The sequence below is a fragment of the Syngnathus scovelli genome, chromosome 20, assembly GCF_024217435.2.
Source record: "Syngnathus scovelli strain Florida chromosome 20, RoL_Ssco_1.2, whole genome shotgun sequence".
In the NCBI taxonomy this organism is placed as follows: Eukaryota; Metazoa; Chordata; class Actinopteri; order Syngnathiformes; family Syngnathidae; genus Syngnathus; species Syngnathus scovelli.
In genome coordinates, this window is record NC_090866.1 from 7,054,993 (window position 1) to 7,071,695 (window position 16,703).

General features: G+C 36.0%; 1 protein-coding gene across 5 annotated transcripts in view; it reads right to left on the reverse strand.

Annotated features, from left to right (window-relative positions):
• Nucleotides 1-204: 204 nt before the first annotated feature.
• The window catches only part of cnih3 (cornichon family AMPA receptor auxiliary protein 3), a 54,474-nt gene continuing 37,975 nt past the window's right edge, over nt 205-16,703 (reverse strand). For 2 of the 5 annotated variants that reach the window (XR_007488796.2, XR_007488794.2), the window contains exons 4-8: nt 8,627-8,739; nt 6,674-6,820; nt 6,222-6,279; nt 4,927-4,987; nt 205-1,509 (exon numbers count right to left, since the gene is read on the reverse strand). Coding sequence is in view for 2 of the 5 variants with exons in the window: in XM_049756614.2 (XP_049612571.1) it covers nt 6,252-6,279; nt 6,674-6,820; nt 8,627-8,739 (288 nt within the window). In the remaining 3 variants the exon portion in view is untranslated. Of the gene's footprint in view, nt 1,510-4,906; nt 4,988-6,221; nt 6,280-6,673; nt 6,821-8,626; nt 8,740-16,703 lie in introns of all 5 variants that reach the window. The other 3 variants (XR_007488795.2, XM_049756614.2, XM_049756615.2) reach the window with 3 other exon arrangements.

The window sequence follows — 16,703 nt, forward strand, 5'->3', positions numbered from 1 at the left end:
TAGTATATATATAATATATTTTTTTATATCTACTATATATATATATATATATATAAAACAATTACTGAATAATTTTTATTGAATATATTATATATATTTTTATATCTACAATTTGTTATATATATATATATATATATATATATATATATATATTTACTGAATACATTTTTATATCTACAATATAATGCACAAAACAACATAAACTTTTGATTTTAAAATAGTTTATTTCATAAACAATATCTAAAGTCACATACACAGTCAGGATAGAAAATGCCAGAATTGGAATAGGACAAAATACAGGGGGGGTGGGGAGAAAAAAAAAATGCAGGACTTCCAATCTACTCCGTGTTGATGACGAGAATGGGAACGGGAGGTGTTTGGACTAGGACAGAGGATGCAAACTATATTTGGGAAACATCCGCTCTGCATTGACAAAATTACATATTTGTTATGTAATCTATTAAGTAAGATTTTACTTTAAGGGAATTGTGTTATAGCAAGCATAGGTGGTGTGATTTGTGTCAGTGGAGGTGTGGCCTACATCAGCTGCTACAGTTGCTTTTATTAGATTCAAAATGTGTGACTGATTCCATTCCAAAATGTCAATTTCTACCACATTCATCATTCTTAACACTGGAAGAAATAATCAGTAAGCTAAACGTGGATGCAATAAAATCTCACACTTGACGTAATAAATTAGTATCCAAAGAGAATTTTGGTCCCTTGTTGAAATAGAACTAGAAAATTGTAACATACAGTAGCTTCCCTGTTTGAAATTTTACATAATGGAAGACCTTCATCGATGTGTCTGACTTCATCATACATCATCATGAACACACCGCCCAATATCGCAAACATTGTGCAAGATTAAATACACGATTTGTGCAAATGTGTGTGTCGATCATTTATTTGGGAGTTTTAGAAACGTTTCTCATAGAACAACACGAAAACAACATGAAGGCATTTGCTCTATATGTTTCCACTGGAAATGCCTTTGGACGAAGAGTACATCAAAATGCCCACCATACCGTCATAATGTATTTATGTGCCTCCCCGAAACTATTTTTTCTTTCGCAGTGTGATCCAGTTCATCCACGCATCCTCCGTTTCTGACTCACTGTTGCTACGGTAGGTGAGGTTCCGAAGCGGGATGGGCGTGCTGGATCTGCTGTGCCTGAGACAAACTGTGCAAATGCTACTGTGCTTTTCATCCTGTGCGCTACCATCACTGCTACCAAACAGTAAATTAATTGCACCAATCTAGAGGAAGCTGTTCACGTGAGTTTATATGCAAGAGTTCACATCAACTCGTTCTGACCAATCAAACTGTGAATGGTAGTTTTGTATGTATAGTCGAGCATGAATCCCTTTCGAGTTGAAAGGGAAGCGTTTATGTCTCTGGCAAAAAAAAAAAAAAAAAGCACTCTTGTAAAAATGGCAGTTTGTGTATCCAGAGGCTTTTTTTTTGTCTCTTCAGTCAGTTATGAGGTAACCAGGGAGTAGACCATACTGAAACACAAGAACAAGAACGAGGGAAAAGAAATTGAGTGGATATTTTTGTTGTTGATTGTTCAAGTATGATTAAGATACGATATTTATACTGTACTAAGATAAAGTGCGGAAGAAATGTCGTTTTCTGACATTATTTGAAATTATTTATAATTATCAATTTTATTTCGAGCTTAAAAACAGGAAAAGATATCAGTAAAATATAAAAGGAAAAAAAGAAAACAGGACAATAACAAAATGTCCCAAGCAAGTCGTAAATAACTTAAACAACAACAATTAGCACAGCTCGAAAAGGAGTAGGAAGAAGTTAAGGAACTTTTCCAATCCTACCCCCCTATCTCTTTTATCTATTCATAATACAGATATTATATATATATATATATATATATATATTATTATATTATATATGCATTTCCAATATTCAATTTGCCATAAATCAGCTGTATTCAGTAATATTACCATATTTATAAGGCTACATATCCATATTCAATAATCAATATACTACCATATTTACAACACTACATATCCATATAGTGTTATAAATATGGTAGTATAATGATTAAATCAATCACAAATCAACACAGAAAAGTGCTGTACAAAACAAAAATAGGTCCCATAGTGTTTCTCAGCATTGCTCTCAAGATTTTTTAGCATTTTCCATCTTTCGTATGGGATGGAATTTTTTTTTTCGATCAATAAAAGTTAATTACAGTGAGATTGCAGGTCTTTATTTGTTCTATCTTTCTAAGAGCAAGACTGAGTTCATTCAGCCCTAAATCCATTTGGACATTCCTTTCGATGTTATCAAGCTTCGATCTTATTCTGTTAACATTGTTGGCCCAATTGAGCTGAGGCTAATGCTTCTGTGGTTATCATGCTGGTTCAGATCTTCGGGAATTGGGAAGGTAAAGCTACAAAGGCTAAGAATTCGAGACTGCTTGTGATTTAGGGCTATATAAATAAACTTGACTTGACTTGAGCTGAAAAGGGCTTCGGGACGTTTTTCTTGCATTGTTATGTTGTTTGAATGGCCGAACTTGGTCTAGGTCCTCACATTTATAATTTTTATCTGGAGGCCTATCTAACAATTCTTCAGCAACAGAAGCATTTTAATTAGGGGTAATGGAGTTTTAAAGAAAGCAAGTCACAAAGTTGCAATTAAAAAGCAAAATAATACCACTGAGAAGGTACAAAACAATAAGCTGCAAAGTGATGTGTGTTCCTCCCGCAATACGGTGTACAACAAAATGACTCCACAGAAGTCACAGATTGTGGATTTAACACTTGAGCTGTGAATTGACAAGAACAGATCAGCAGAGTTGACTAATGACTGTACTCATCCTCAGTGCCTTTGGGAGCCTGCGACACTTTTGTTAAATGTCCACTCATGAATATAAAATTGAAAATGCAGAAGGACGTAAATAAGATTTTGCGGCTTGAAAATGGTTGATAAAAAAGAACATTCATCAGAAGTGAAGGAGACTGGAACCTGAAAACTGAGACGTGTCAGTTCTGCTTTGAGTTGTGTGAAAATATGCGATGAATAAGCTTCTGTTTTGAAAATTGTAATTATTGATTAAGTCAAGACTAGCATGATTAGAAGAGCGTAAATGGATTCTGGCTTGTTTGATTTAGTAGTCCAAACCAAACCCTTCTCAGGGAAAATAAATTCATACAGATCGACTAATACCTAGACGAAAATACAATTCCGTCATGTGAGCTAATTTCTTGGCTGCTTCACGATGAAGTGACAGATGTCGTTCATTTCGTGTCTCATTAGCTTTACACATCTGTCAAGTAAATGAGCCAAAGATTCGTGTGAGTGTGGTGAATCTATAAAACAGATTTTAACAGCACAGAAAAAAGCAAGCGTATTAAAAATAATCAACCCATATTTACAAAACCCATTGGAACACCATCCAACATAATATTTAAATCAGACAGAGAAACGATGTTGAAGGGAAGGGAAGTAAATTAGTGAGTGGAGAGTGACATTCCTGTGACAGAAAGAACACAGAGGAAAATTTTTTTTATCAGTAGACTACCTGGTTGCACCATTTTGTTGTGTATTGTGCGGCCATTGTATTTCCCCCCCAAAAAATCCCTGCCGGATTGAATATGTTGTTTGTTGACTTGACTATCTTTCCCAGTTGCAATGTCACACAATGCTTTTTAAATGTGTTTTACTGAGTGCACCTTTCACTATGCAGAAACGTCAGTCAGACGTATTTCCTGATTTTTAATGTTACATAACATTACGCCCATGATACGAGTTTGATTTAATGCGTAATCACAACTCAAATGCTCATATCTCAAATCATCTAGTCTCACGGAAATGAATGGGAATGTCGTTAATCAATTTTACCCTTCCCCCCAAAAAACATGTCAAGCTATGTATATATTTTAAAGAGGAGAAATATATTTTATAATATTGTACATTATAAAAAGTTACAGGAATGACAAAAAAAAAAAACTGTTTTTGTTATATTGCATGATTTTGCTGCTCTTTCTGGTGTGCAGACAGTCAGATAATGTCAGGTCTCATCAGTACAGCACTAAGATTGACCATTCTTTGCAGAGGATAAAGAACATCTGACCACGAGTACTTTTATATTGTCTGTGTTCAATCTACTGCTTAAAGTAGTTGCTTTGAATACACAACAACTCTCTTTCTTTTATTTATAGTTTGAAATGCAACTGGGAGTAGCAATAAACAGCTTGAAGCTTTTACAAATGGTATCTGCCAAACTGCTGCTTGTTGTGAGGTGATTAGATTAATTGCCACCATAAAGTCTGCGTATCTCAAATCTGTGTTCAAAAGTCAAAGCAAAAACTAAAAAAAACGATAGGTGCTACTTGAAAAAGCATCTCGTTCCACCACGGTTGGGATGATAAGATTCAGACTAGCAGAGCGGGCCCACTCCAATTCATTTTTCATCAGACTAAACAAGATACTTGTGAATGCAGTTATTGTGCAGCCATTGTGACACCAACATGACAATGTTCCTGGCTAGTGACCAGCCCAGGGTGGATTGTGCCTCTTTCCCAGTCAGCTAAAAAGCAAAAGTCGTGTAGATGGTGAAAGTAAGTGAATCCTCTGAATTCATCATCCCGTGCAAATATCACAGCCAGATTATGAATAGAACACAAATGCAAAAACTACAGAGTGTGTTAGTGTAACAAGAAAATGGGCCACAAAGTGCAGCTTTCATATCTAGTTCAATCATTTTTTATGACTGGATTTAATGTGCTGAAATAAATCTGAACAATATAAAAAATTCTGGAAGCAATAAAGTTAAGTTAGATGTCATGTGGCCAATTTTCTTTTGGTTTATAGAGCTAAAAAAAATAAAATAAATCACATCTCAAAATGAATTTCAGTGAAAGTGACCATCACCTAGCATTTCTTAAAGATACCTCAGTGCTGCTTTTGTTGCTGCCAGCGGTCGTTTAAAACACCAAGTACGTCCAGTATGAGCTGGAGGATAGATTGACAGAGGTAAGCCAAGTGCTTCAAGTTAAAGGTGAATGTTTACAACAAGCCAGCCAGCATCTCAGAAAATATAATTACCCAATTTGATCTAATTTATGGCTGCATCAATATTCCAATGCAAAACCTGTTTACCGTAGCCTTGCTTAGTCAATTTACTTTATTTTCTTTGAACTTGCCTTAGTAAGGAGTTAAGTATTTTTCCCGAGGATATAACTTCTGAGAAATAAAAATATATGCTTTTTGTGACGGCTAAGCTTAAAAAATTAATGCAACATATGACTAAATAAGTAACCCCTGAAGTATTTCCATCACTTTAACATGCCAGAAAGGAGCACAGCAAAGTCTTGGGAATCAAAATAGTTTAGAAGTATGATGTGGGGGGAAAAACAACTCTTGAAATTTTCATTCAAAAAGATATCCCATTAATTTGGACGTTGATGATATTTGACACGGTAACCCAATTCATAATCGTCCTCATTAACAGTTTTGGTCAAGATTCAAAGATCAAAATTGTGACACCATCTTTCATTGGTTGCTTAGAGCACAACCACTGCATCATTTTTTTTTTCTTAACCAAAATATTCTTTTAAAGTATCGACATTATTATGACACACTTACAAGAGCAAATTAATGCATAAAATAAATAAATATATGAATAAATAAATAAATAAATAAATAAATAAATAAATAAATAAATAAATACATAAATACATAAATAAATAAATAAATAAATAAATAAATAAATAAATAAATAAATAAATAAATATTTTTAAAAACTCAATTTAGCAGAGAGCTGTAAGTAGTAAAACAAACTACACTCGGACATGGCGCTGTAAAAAAAAAAAAAAATCAAATGAACACTTTACAGCTAGAAGCCACACATATTCACTTACTGGTCACAAAATTAGGTACACTTAGGCAATAAAATGTGAGCCAATAAAAGAAATACTTATACCCAATTTGGCTATGAATATGTATAGTCTGATGTGTCTGCAGCTGACACTAAATAATATTTTTTTTATACATATATTTGGGTAGTTCTCATTAGATAGATGGTGTACCTAATACTGTGGCTAATAAAAATACTGTTGATTACAGCAGAAGTATTTATTGGCACGTAAATGAGACATTTACAAGTATGGCGAATAACGCCACTGCATTGTTATCAAAAAAAACAAATAAAGAAATGAATATAAGGTTAAAAATGTAAGGATGGTACCTTTTTAAGTGTTCCCATTTGTAAGAGCTATTAGAGGGATATTTCCAGGTTCCACACACTGCAGCCCCCACATGACACATGGAACAAAATCCGTAGTGATTATTATCAGCAGCATCAGACAAGAGCAAGAAAATGACATTTCAATAAACATGACAATTCTTCAAGTGCTTGTCAATGAAGTAAAGAATCAAATTCTCTCAACATCACATGCATTAGCGAGCATAAACCGAAAAGTACACCCTAACTATCTTAGCACACCTGAACTTGCATGTGACTGCTAGAGAAATGGTTACTTTATTCAGTGAGTTGCACTTAGCCAGACCTTGAAATGTTCGAGTAAAATTCGGTACCCTCGGTCTAGTTCTGTTTTGAATCCTTGCGTTACCTGCAGCCGCTCTTTATCGACTCTTTGACCTGCGATACAGCTCCCGCACGTTTTTCTGGATGCTTACCAATAGAGATAGTAGAAGAAGGACAGGACAAAGAAGGACAGCTTGCACCAGGCCTCCTTCAGGCAGAACTTGAGGGTGTCGCCGTTCATTACCGAAGCCGGATCGTAGATCAACTCCTTGGTATCCGTTGGGGAATGGAAGTACCTACCGCAAAGGGGAAAGAACACGACACGGGTAGTTGACCTGTTCCACACTTCAGATGTGATAAAATGCAATATGCTGCCAAGGAAATAGTAAAAAATAAAGATAAGCTCATTCACGTCCATAAGGAATGTAATTTTGGACTCTAACAAATGGAATATTAATAGCTGAATTATTTTGGGGGCATCTCGGGAGTTATCCTGGAGATTCTCCATTCCAGCGAGATGTAATTAAGACCTAGAAATTCCAAGAAATGTATAAAGAGATGTTTTCTTACTGTTTCATTACACACAGCGCAAATGTATTTTTTAATGGACCCCAAGTGATAAGATACAGAACATGTGTGTATCAACACATAGACCTGAGTTGATAAGATCTTCCACTTTTATTCTTAGACTTCCTTTATACTTTTTGAAATTTTTGTAATGTAGAAAGGGAGTAGCTCTCCAAATTTTGTTGTACAACTAAGTTGTAAAATGACAATAAAGGGCATTCTATTCTATTCTATTCTATTCTATTCTATTCTATTCTATTCTATTCTATTCTATTCTATTCGATTCGATTCGATTCGATTCGATTCGATTCGATTCGATTCGATTCGATTTTATAAACAAAACAGGATTTGTAACAATGGGTTTTACTGGCATAACAAGTAAACGTCGCGTAATTTCCGGAAAAAAAAAAACCCACGTTGGCACTCATATTATATATATATATATTATATGTTAGTTTTAAAAGTGTATGATTAATCACATACTTTTATGCAATTGACTATGCAGTTCTAACTTGACATGCTGAAATCTGGCCATAATGGTAAACACAGCAATGATAAAGCAGGGAACCAAAGAATACAAAAAAAAAATAATAAAAATAAATGTGATATCATACGATTACATTTCAGGAGCTAAAAACTTCTGCTTTGATTGGCTGCTGGTCCCTTAAATGACTAAAACTCAACGTTGGCATTCTCCGTCCACCCGGGAGGCATTTGAGTATCTCTTGAGTATCACTCACATGCCAATGCAGTACACTCCCATGTAGAGGAGACGTGTGTATTTCATCAATGCCACTCTCCACCAAATCACCTTGTCTAGATGAGCTATCACTCCCATGTTTTCTCTTCTGCCTCATCGTCCAAGCCTCCAGCTGCTCTTCCTTCTCCTCTCCATCCTTGCCTTGCTCTCCCTCCCCCTGTCTTCTCATCTCTTAGCTGCATGGGAAGCAACATCTGTAGCCAGAAGGCATCTGGCACAGTCTCCAATTAATGAAACAGCAAGACGTGTTTTCTCTCCGAGACTCTCCTCTCCTTTGCAACAACAACCAGCTGAGCTCAGAGCCATCAGGTTGCTGGCGCCCTGCATCGATATAACACTGACGGGAAGAACAGTCATGATGACAGCGAAAGAAGAATTAATGGTGACCCAATTTCCACTTGATGCTTCGGGGGTGGCTCTGAAAATGTAATATCTATCTGAAACTGAATACTTTAGTTTCTGCTCATTCATGGGAGCAAGATTGCTGTTTTTTTTATTTTCTTTCAACGTAGAATATATACACCCTTGGGGGTTAAGGCCTAAATTAATGAAGCACCCTTTGTTTTGGTGTTTAAACCAGTTTTTGCATGAATTTATATAACAGTCATTCAAAAATGATAGATGATGACTTTTTTTAAACTCGCTAAAAGACATGTCCCCATTTTGAGAAACTGCCCCTTTTATTAAATAATTTTAGTCAGTGATTTTAAATTTAGTCAATATTTCAAATCAGCGAATCCAAATTCAAAAGGACAATATTTACGACTACAATATTCACCTCCATGTGTTGTAGAAGAGCAAAGGGATGTTGAGGCCCACAGTCAGCCATTCTTGAGCACACAGGAACATGATACAGAAGAGTACATGGATCGAGTACTCTGGAAGCACCAACTAAAAGATAAGACGGACAGAGATAGAGAGACAAAAAAAAGGACAATAAGTCACAGAGGTCAAGAATTTTTTTTCTGTCTACAGCTTGAGAGACTTAATGGCTAACGCTTCAGCCAGGTTGTCGAGCTTCATAATCTTCCACTTAAAGCTTTTGGTCACCAACCAATCACGGGATGCATATAGATAAGCAATGACTCATGCCTACTTCACTATGAGCAATGTGGGAGGGCAACGGAGTACGAGGAAAAACAAAAAAAAAAAAACAACGCAAGCCCTGGGAGAATGTGTTAACATGTTAATACTTTTTTTTTTTTAATCCAAATAATTATAATTATTCAGGTCAAACAAGTAGTCCTCCACGTGATGCTTAAAGGTCGTTTTCATCGTTGGTGACCCGCTTCAGTTCAGTCATATGAAAAGTCCTTCCAAGCTTAACTAAATTTTTTTTATCTGAGTTCTGGTTGTAAAAACACAAACACATGCGAGGGTTATAAAACAAATATGCCGTTCCTTGCATATAAATCTTGGCCAGGAATTCACAAAGTAAGATTCAAACAAATGACATTCACAGTTTTACAATTTATCATTCACCCGGCATTGAACATTCGAATCATGGCTGAAGATTTACAAAATGTCAAAATGACATAATGACAACAATTATTCAGTCATCCAAATATTATTCTTGTCCATGAAGGCTGTGGCCTCAAATAAATTTCATTTATATGGGGTCACTACCTCACCGGATCCACGCGTGAAAGCTGCTTACTTTCTTTCCTATTAGTTTTACTGAATGCAATGTGCAATGTATTACTTTTATTTTATTTTATTTTATTTTATTTTATTTTATTTTATTTTATTTTATTTTATTATGATGTCAGTGCAGATACTAAAAAGCTTTTGAAAAAGCATTGTCCTATGCTTTATGGCTAATACACAAATATTTCTTCACTTATTTATGCAAGTGCTTGCAATAATATAGTTAGACTTTCAACATGTCCCTTGCTGTAAAGTGTGTTCTGGATGCATTATTCAAATGGCTGCACACCTTTATAAAAGCACAAGGACACATTTCCTGAGAAAAGCTCCCCATCAACAGCAGACATGGGGGGGAAAAAAAAAAAAAAAAGCTGTTAAAACCAAACCTAAATTTATCCATTACCCCCCTCCTCCCTTGTAATACAGTATGCATGGATGAGTACAAAAACACTTGCCCACTCCTCGTATGAACAAAAAGCTCATTAAAAAACAAGCACAATATGTTTCACATTTTTCTCCTCTGTCTGATGAGTAGCAACAGTCAAACTAAAGTGCAAAGACTGATAAAGTACTTTTAACCTATATTCCTCAAATCTGCTTTTGACCAGGTGTAAAAAACAACTTTATAAATACTTTGGAAGGACAAACAACAAACAGAATCCAAATGTGACGTCCCCTTATGTGTCATGAAATTCATTCGTGTTTGAGCATGTGTTGTTTATCTGCAAGAACAGCTGTCTGATTATCATCATCCAATATAAAGTACCACGAACGTCTGCTGAGGGTTTACCTGTTCTTGAAGTCAAGTCAAGTCAAGTCAAGTCAAGTTAAGTCAAGTTTATTTATATAGCCCTAAATCACAAACAAGTCTCAAAGGGCTTCACATATATGTGAATAAAGACAATTATTCTCAAACATCCCCTGAAAAATCTTTTTATCTGCACTGACATCATAATATAATATAATATAATATAATATAATATAATATAATATAATATAATATAATATAATATAATATAATATAACTTGAAGCCCTTCTGTACTAGTTTAGTTTTGCAAACTGTGAGGAGTGGAGAAATCCTACTAAATATTGTGAGTGTGAAAGAGTACTGAAGCATACACATTAAATTTAATTGCTTGGCGACTATTTGAAATGAGTGAGTGAGTGTGTTGACAGAGGTGCCCATCTGGGACCGTGTCCATCTGGGACTGTAGCTCTGTGTCCCTCGCTGCAGTGTTAGAGTGCCCGGAGGCTGTCCTAGCATCCATCTGATCCACTACTGAGCCGTATCACTGGCGAAGTTTCAGTCATGCAGTAATCCGAAATGTAATTTTACTCCTGGGAGGTGTCGCATGATAGACAGCATTACTATACTTATGGTAATTCGCAAAGCTATAACCCTGATGTTTGATGACAGAAAAAAATATGCATCCTGGGAAATCAGCTGTCGGTTTTAGCATCACTGTAAATGAAACATTATCAGTGGAAAATCACATTAGCCAGTTTTGTGAGGAACTTGCTTCATAGCCAGATATTGACAGTAAATATACAGTTGCCTGTCTAGTAAATCTTGAAAATTTAAGATTTAAATTTTAAAGTGAGCATTACTAGTTGTCTAAATGCTTTATATTTCATCAAAGTTTATTCTTATACAAGGATTAAAAAAAAGTTATTTACTTCTGGAGAAATGTGGTCAATATCTTTGATTTCCTCAAAAATATTCAAATGATATACAGTGATCCCTCGCTACTTCACGTTTCGTTTATCGCGGCTTCACCACATCGCGGATTTTTTTTCCAAATTAAAGAAACATTCAAATGTCAAAACTTCTAAATTGAGGAAAAATGTGTCTAACCTTTAGGACAATGTAGTATTGCTCCAAAAGTTCGTTTACATTGCGTTAGAAGTCCGTTTCCCCGTGTTAGCACGATCTCGAATTAGCATCTTTCCGCTAACTCGTCAGCCTGCCCAGTACTTCTTGGTGGTGACCGTACTTCGCGGATTTCACTTATCACGGGTGGTTTTTGGAACCAATTATCCGCAATAAACGAGGAATTATTTTAACAGATTTTAATCACGTGATTGTTTTTTTTCAGTGTATAGCATCCTATCAAAAAAAAAAAAACAGTAGAATCTCCCATGCCTATATTTAATGCACATCATCATCTGCTTCAATTTCGATATCTCTGGCAGATGATGAGTGACACATCCAACCTCTCTTTCACCCGCAGCAGCTCTTGTGATGCACAGCTCCATAGCAGGTACAGTACATCCACTGAATATGGATGACATTGCATCATGATTCCCTTCACGGCTATACAAGATCTAGTTCTTGCCTGCAGTACTAATGAGCTGTGTCGGTGATCGCTCCGGCATGTTATTTATAGGGTCAGTATCAGCTTGTATACAAAAAAAAACCTAACAGATGCTTGCCAATTGTAGATTTGATGCAAAAATCACAATTTGTCATTTGGGATCTCAGTAAATCAGAGCATAAGTGTTTCCTCTCATTACCTCCGAGACCTCCTACTGCAACATGAGAACGCCTGCCCACGTTTCATTCACTTCCTCACGGGGTTGCCTCATCTTACCCTCAGCCTCTCCAACTCCAATTAGCCAGACCGCCACCCGCTTGGGCAAGTGCAACACTAACAGCTGACAAAAAAGGACTAGAGAGCTTTTCAAATGCGACTGCTCTCACACAGACAATATTAATTATATGGACCCCTGTGCTATTCAATTTGGGGAAATTTAAGAGCGCTGTCTTACATTTTATCTCGTGAAGAATAAAATTTGGGTTTAGGTTACACTCAGAGAGGTATTAAACATAAAAGTTAGATGATGTGATCCCGTAAAGATGACTGATTTTTCAAACACAATGAGTTATGTATATTATAGGGTTGTCATACTCATTTTTGTCGTGGGCCACATCGTAGTCATAGTTTTCCTCGGAGGGCCATTATGATTGTCGACGTCTTCTATATATAGTATAGGCTATATGATGAATAACTAGTTTTTATTCAATTTTTTATTTTTTTATTTTATCATTTATTTCATTTTTTTTATTCAATTATTTATTTTATTAATTTAGTTAACCCTGAATAACTAGTTTTTAAATCAGAGACTAGTAAAATCTGCTCAAATATTTTAAAAAGACGAACGGTAATAAAAATTGCAAGCAATGTCTCTATTTTTTTTTTTTTTAAAACTGAGGACAATTTGTAATTTTAGTAATGACACAAAGTCGATGCAAAATTTGTCTTTGCGGGCCACATAAAATGGTGGCGGGCCGTATCTGGCCCCCGGGCCTTGAGTTTGACATCTATGATTTATAAGGTCATTCATGACACCTGATGATGAAATTCTGTAAACATAACATAGATAATTGCAATTATTATAATAATATATATATATACATATATATGTATACATATATATGTATATACATATATATATAAATGTGTGTATGTGTATGTATGTATATCTTGTAAATAGAATAAATACATAAATAAATAAATAAATAAATAACTATGACTCGTTTATTTACTAGCACACGCTAATGTGCTGCGTTAAGACGACCTTCACACACACATTTGTTACTCTGCTTTTAATAGCTTGGCAGGGCCACACTGCTATACTTCATTACTGTAACACAAGCGTTACTTCATCGTCAGCCCTCAAGGAGAATTAGCGTGATAGTGTCATTGTGATTTAGTCACTATGCCTGATGTGGTTATCATGGGTCTATTATGGACTACTTCACTGGCCATAAAGACGTCCATTGATAAATGATGCATTATAACCAATGTTATGGTATTATTGACAGTATGGGAAAGAAATGTTCACACAAATCTTTTTTTTTTGTTGAATATGTTGAAGCACAGCTCGAGTTCTTATCACGGATTTTGTGAAGTTCAGACTTTTAATGACAACTTTGAATGTGTGTTGTGTGATGACCTAGAAAATTTCAATTCTACTGCTACCCTCAACTTTACAGAGCTTCACTAAATGTTAAAAGAAACTCCACAAACAAATTTGCCTAAATATTGTATGAGCTGCATATATGACAGTTTTTATATAGATATATATAAAAAAAAAAAACACTGAAACATCTAACTGCAGTTGTCAGCAGTACTTGATGCCCTTTGAACCCTAGGGCAGTCTTGATAGGCATGAAATTGAAGTTTCCTTTTTTGCAATTGAGTTGATGAAATTCCCTCTGTGCATGAGTTGTCAGGACAGCTGCTTTGGGCCTTGCTACATTCTAAACGCCTTCGTACACTTGGGTGGAGATGTGAGACGAGGAGCAGATGCAACATCACCGTCAACTGGGAAATGTAGAAGGGAATAAAAAAACCTGCATGTTTAAATCGTATCCATTTGTAAATATATGTATCTGGAGTTTTTCCCTTGAAAGGGTTTTATGCCTGATGTAAGTCGTTATTTTACTAAATGTAGTTAAGTGGGTTTCTTGAATTTTTGAAGAAAATTTGTTAGAAAATAAATGTGAGAGGACTGAGGAATTTGATTTGTATCCTGCAAATGTTGTCCTCTATGGTCAAACAAAGGACATTTTTACGATAATCATAGTTTTATAAATATATCCAAATCAATTGGGTTCTTTAATCATCTCAGAGTTTTAAGATCAGTTAAGAATTCAAACTTGGGTAATCCTTTGCAGTATATTTCTAACCCAGTTAAACTTAATTTGAAATGTCTTTCTCACTCTCTCACAACAGATAAAGACACCATCTGTATATCTTTCCTTCAATGTGTCTTGGCAAACTTTATCAAAGTATGCAGGACAGGTCCTCAGTGGCACCGTCTCAGACAATCTCACTGATTAAAGCAACAGCAAGCCAAGCTGTCGTTCATTCTATGGCCAATGGAGATAAATGGTGTGCGAGTGTGTGTATGGGGTGGGTGGACATAGTTGGAAGAGAGAAGAATGAGGAACAGACTATGAGATGGATGCGATGCATGACGGACACAGTAAAAATGAATGAGAGTGAGGCGGCGTCAAGAACCTTTGTAGTGAAACATCACAGAGCATCATGGAAATCTCGTGGGAACCTCTTGAACTTCAACCCACCACCATTACTCATCACTCACAAATCTGATTGGCTGGGTTTAGATTGGAGCGGGCTTCCATCTTAACACATCGTATGTACAGTGATCCCTCGCTACTTCGCGTTTCATTTATCGCGGCTTCACTACATCGCGGATTTTTTCTCCAAATTAAAAAAAAATTTAAAAGTCAAAATAAAACTTCTAAATTGACGAAACATGTGTGTAACCTTCAGGACAAAGTAGTATTGCTCCAAATGTTCGTTTACATTCCTTTGGAAGTCCGTTTTCGCGTGTTAGCACGATCACGAATTAGCATCTTTCCGCTAACTCGTTAGCCTGCCCAGTACTTCTTGTTGATTACCGTACTTCGCGGATTTCACTTATCGTGGGTAGTTTGTGGAACCAATTATCCGCGATAAACGAGGGATTACTGTATATGTAAAAAAATAAAAATAATAATAATCTATATATATATATATATGAGTGGAATTAATTATTAATTAATTATAATTATATTTCAGAGAAACAGTGGTAATCCTGTAAATGTATGCTGTCTCTAGCATGAGTCGTGGGATTATTAATATTCATTTCTTACACATCTCCTAGTGGCAGCTATTTTCTTATCAAAGACGGGGTTCCCTTCCCCCATTTCGCCTCTCCTATTATTATTATCCTCTTTACTGCCTGGTGCTTTCTCTTCCCTTTCTCCAATCTTGACACTATTCCTCCACAGTGTTCTCCACATCTGAGGACTTCCTGCCTGCTTAACACTGCGTGGGAGCAACGTAGCGCTGTGGTTTGCGCATAAGCTTATTATTCGGAATGACTGATTTACACCGTTCCCACATGAGGGATCTCATTCACTCACACATCGTGCTTTTATAAGCTACACTGGGAATCACTTTTGTTGTCTTAATAGAAATATGGAATTTCCTATGAGTGATTATATCCATTTGTTTTATTTGATCTTTCATTTTACTTGTCCAAGTTATTTATTACTTGGCTTTATAAATGCAGTAACTTTGGGAACGAGTCAGGGTACACTCTGCAGCAAATTTTAAATATCAATAGAAATACCTGAAAGCAGGTTAGAGTGATTTTTGTGGATCAATTGTCAAATAAAAAAAATATTCGGTTTGGCTTTTACTTAAACTCAAAGTGTTTATATTAACATTTTACTCTTGTTCAAGTTCAGATTCAATCATTGTAATTATCCTTTAAATAACCCACTTTCTTTAATTAGTTATTTCATCCCTGTAACAAAGCACTCAAGGGGGCTTTGTTCAGACAGAAAGCATCCCTGCAGACTTCGACCTTCTAGCACAGTGCAGTCAAAAGTATGACTGTGCGGATTGATTGATTCTGAGGGTCAGCAGTATCTCAACCACCAGCGGGGTTTTCGTAACATCAGCATTGAAGCCTTTTCTGAAGCGGTCATGTCTTTCCCCCTGGTTGGACTTGTCTGACTTTTTGATCTTGGTGAATCGATACATGTTGGAGCTGATTCTAACAACCATCTACTTGCGGGGCACATTGATTGGGGATTGGGTTTCTAATCAAGACAACCATCCATTTTATGAAAGTCACTGGTTTGATCATCTAAGAACCATAGAGTGCATTAAACTGGAGAAGTGGAAAAAAGCAAGTAAACTAAAAATACGAGTTTTAATGAGTCCAGTTGCTGTGACAACGTGCCGGCTCATTGCTGAATAACATTCACATTTGTACCGAAAAAGCTCAACATCTAAATGTTGTCATCCAAACCCCTGCTGCTTTACAAGAAAAAAAAAATCCACTCACTATCAGGGAAGCCAAAAAACGGCACATGTTCTAATTTCTGCTCGTTTTTAAATGGAACTGTGAGTTTGCCAGCATGAAAAAAAAACATTAGCCAAAGCTTTTACCCAAACCAATCAGGACCACCATGCTGTGATTGTGCCAGTTGGAGTGAGCTGAATAGTTCACAAGTGGGAAGATGAGCTCTGGATAAAAGAGGAGGGGGGAAACAGGCGGCAACCTCCTGTTTCGCAGCCGCAGGCATCCACAAAACAGAATAAAAACATACTCTGTGAACTCTCTGTTTAATGCGGGAATAGGAAAATAGTCACTTGAGGGCACTTCAGTCACCTCATGCATT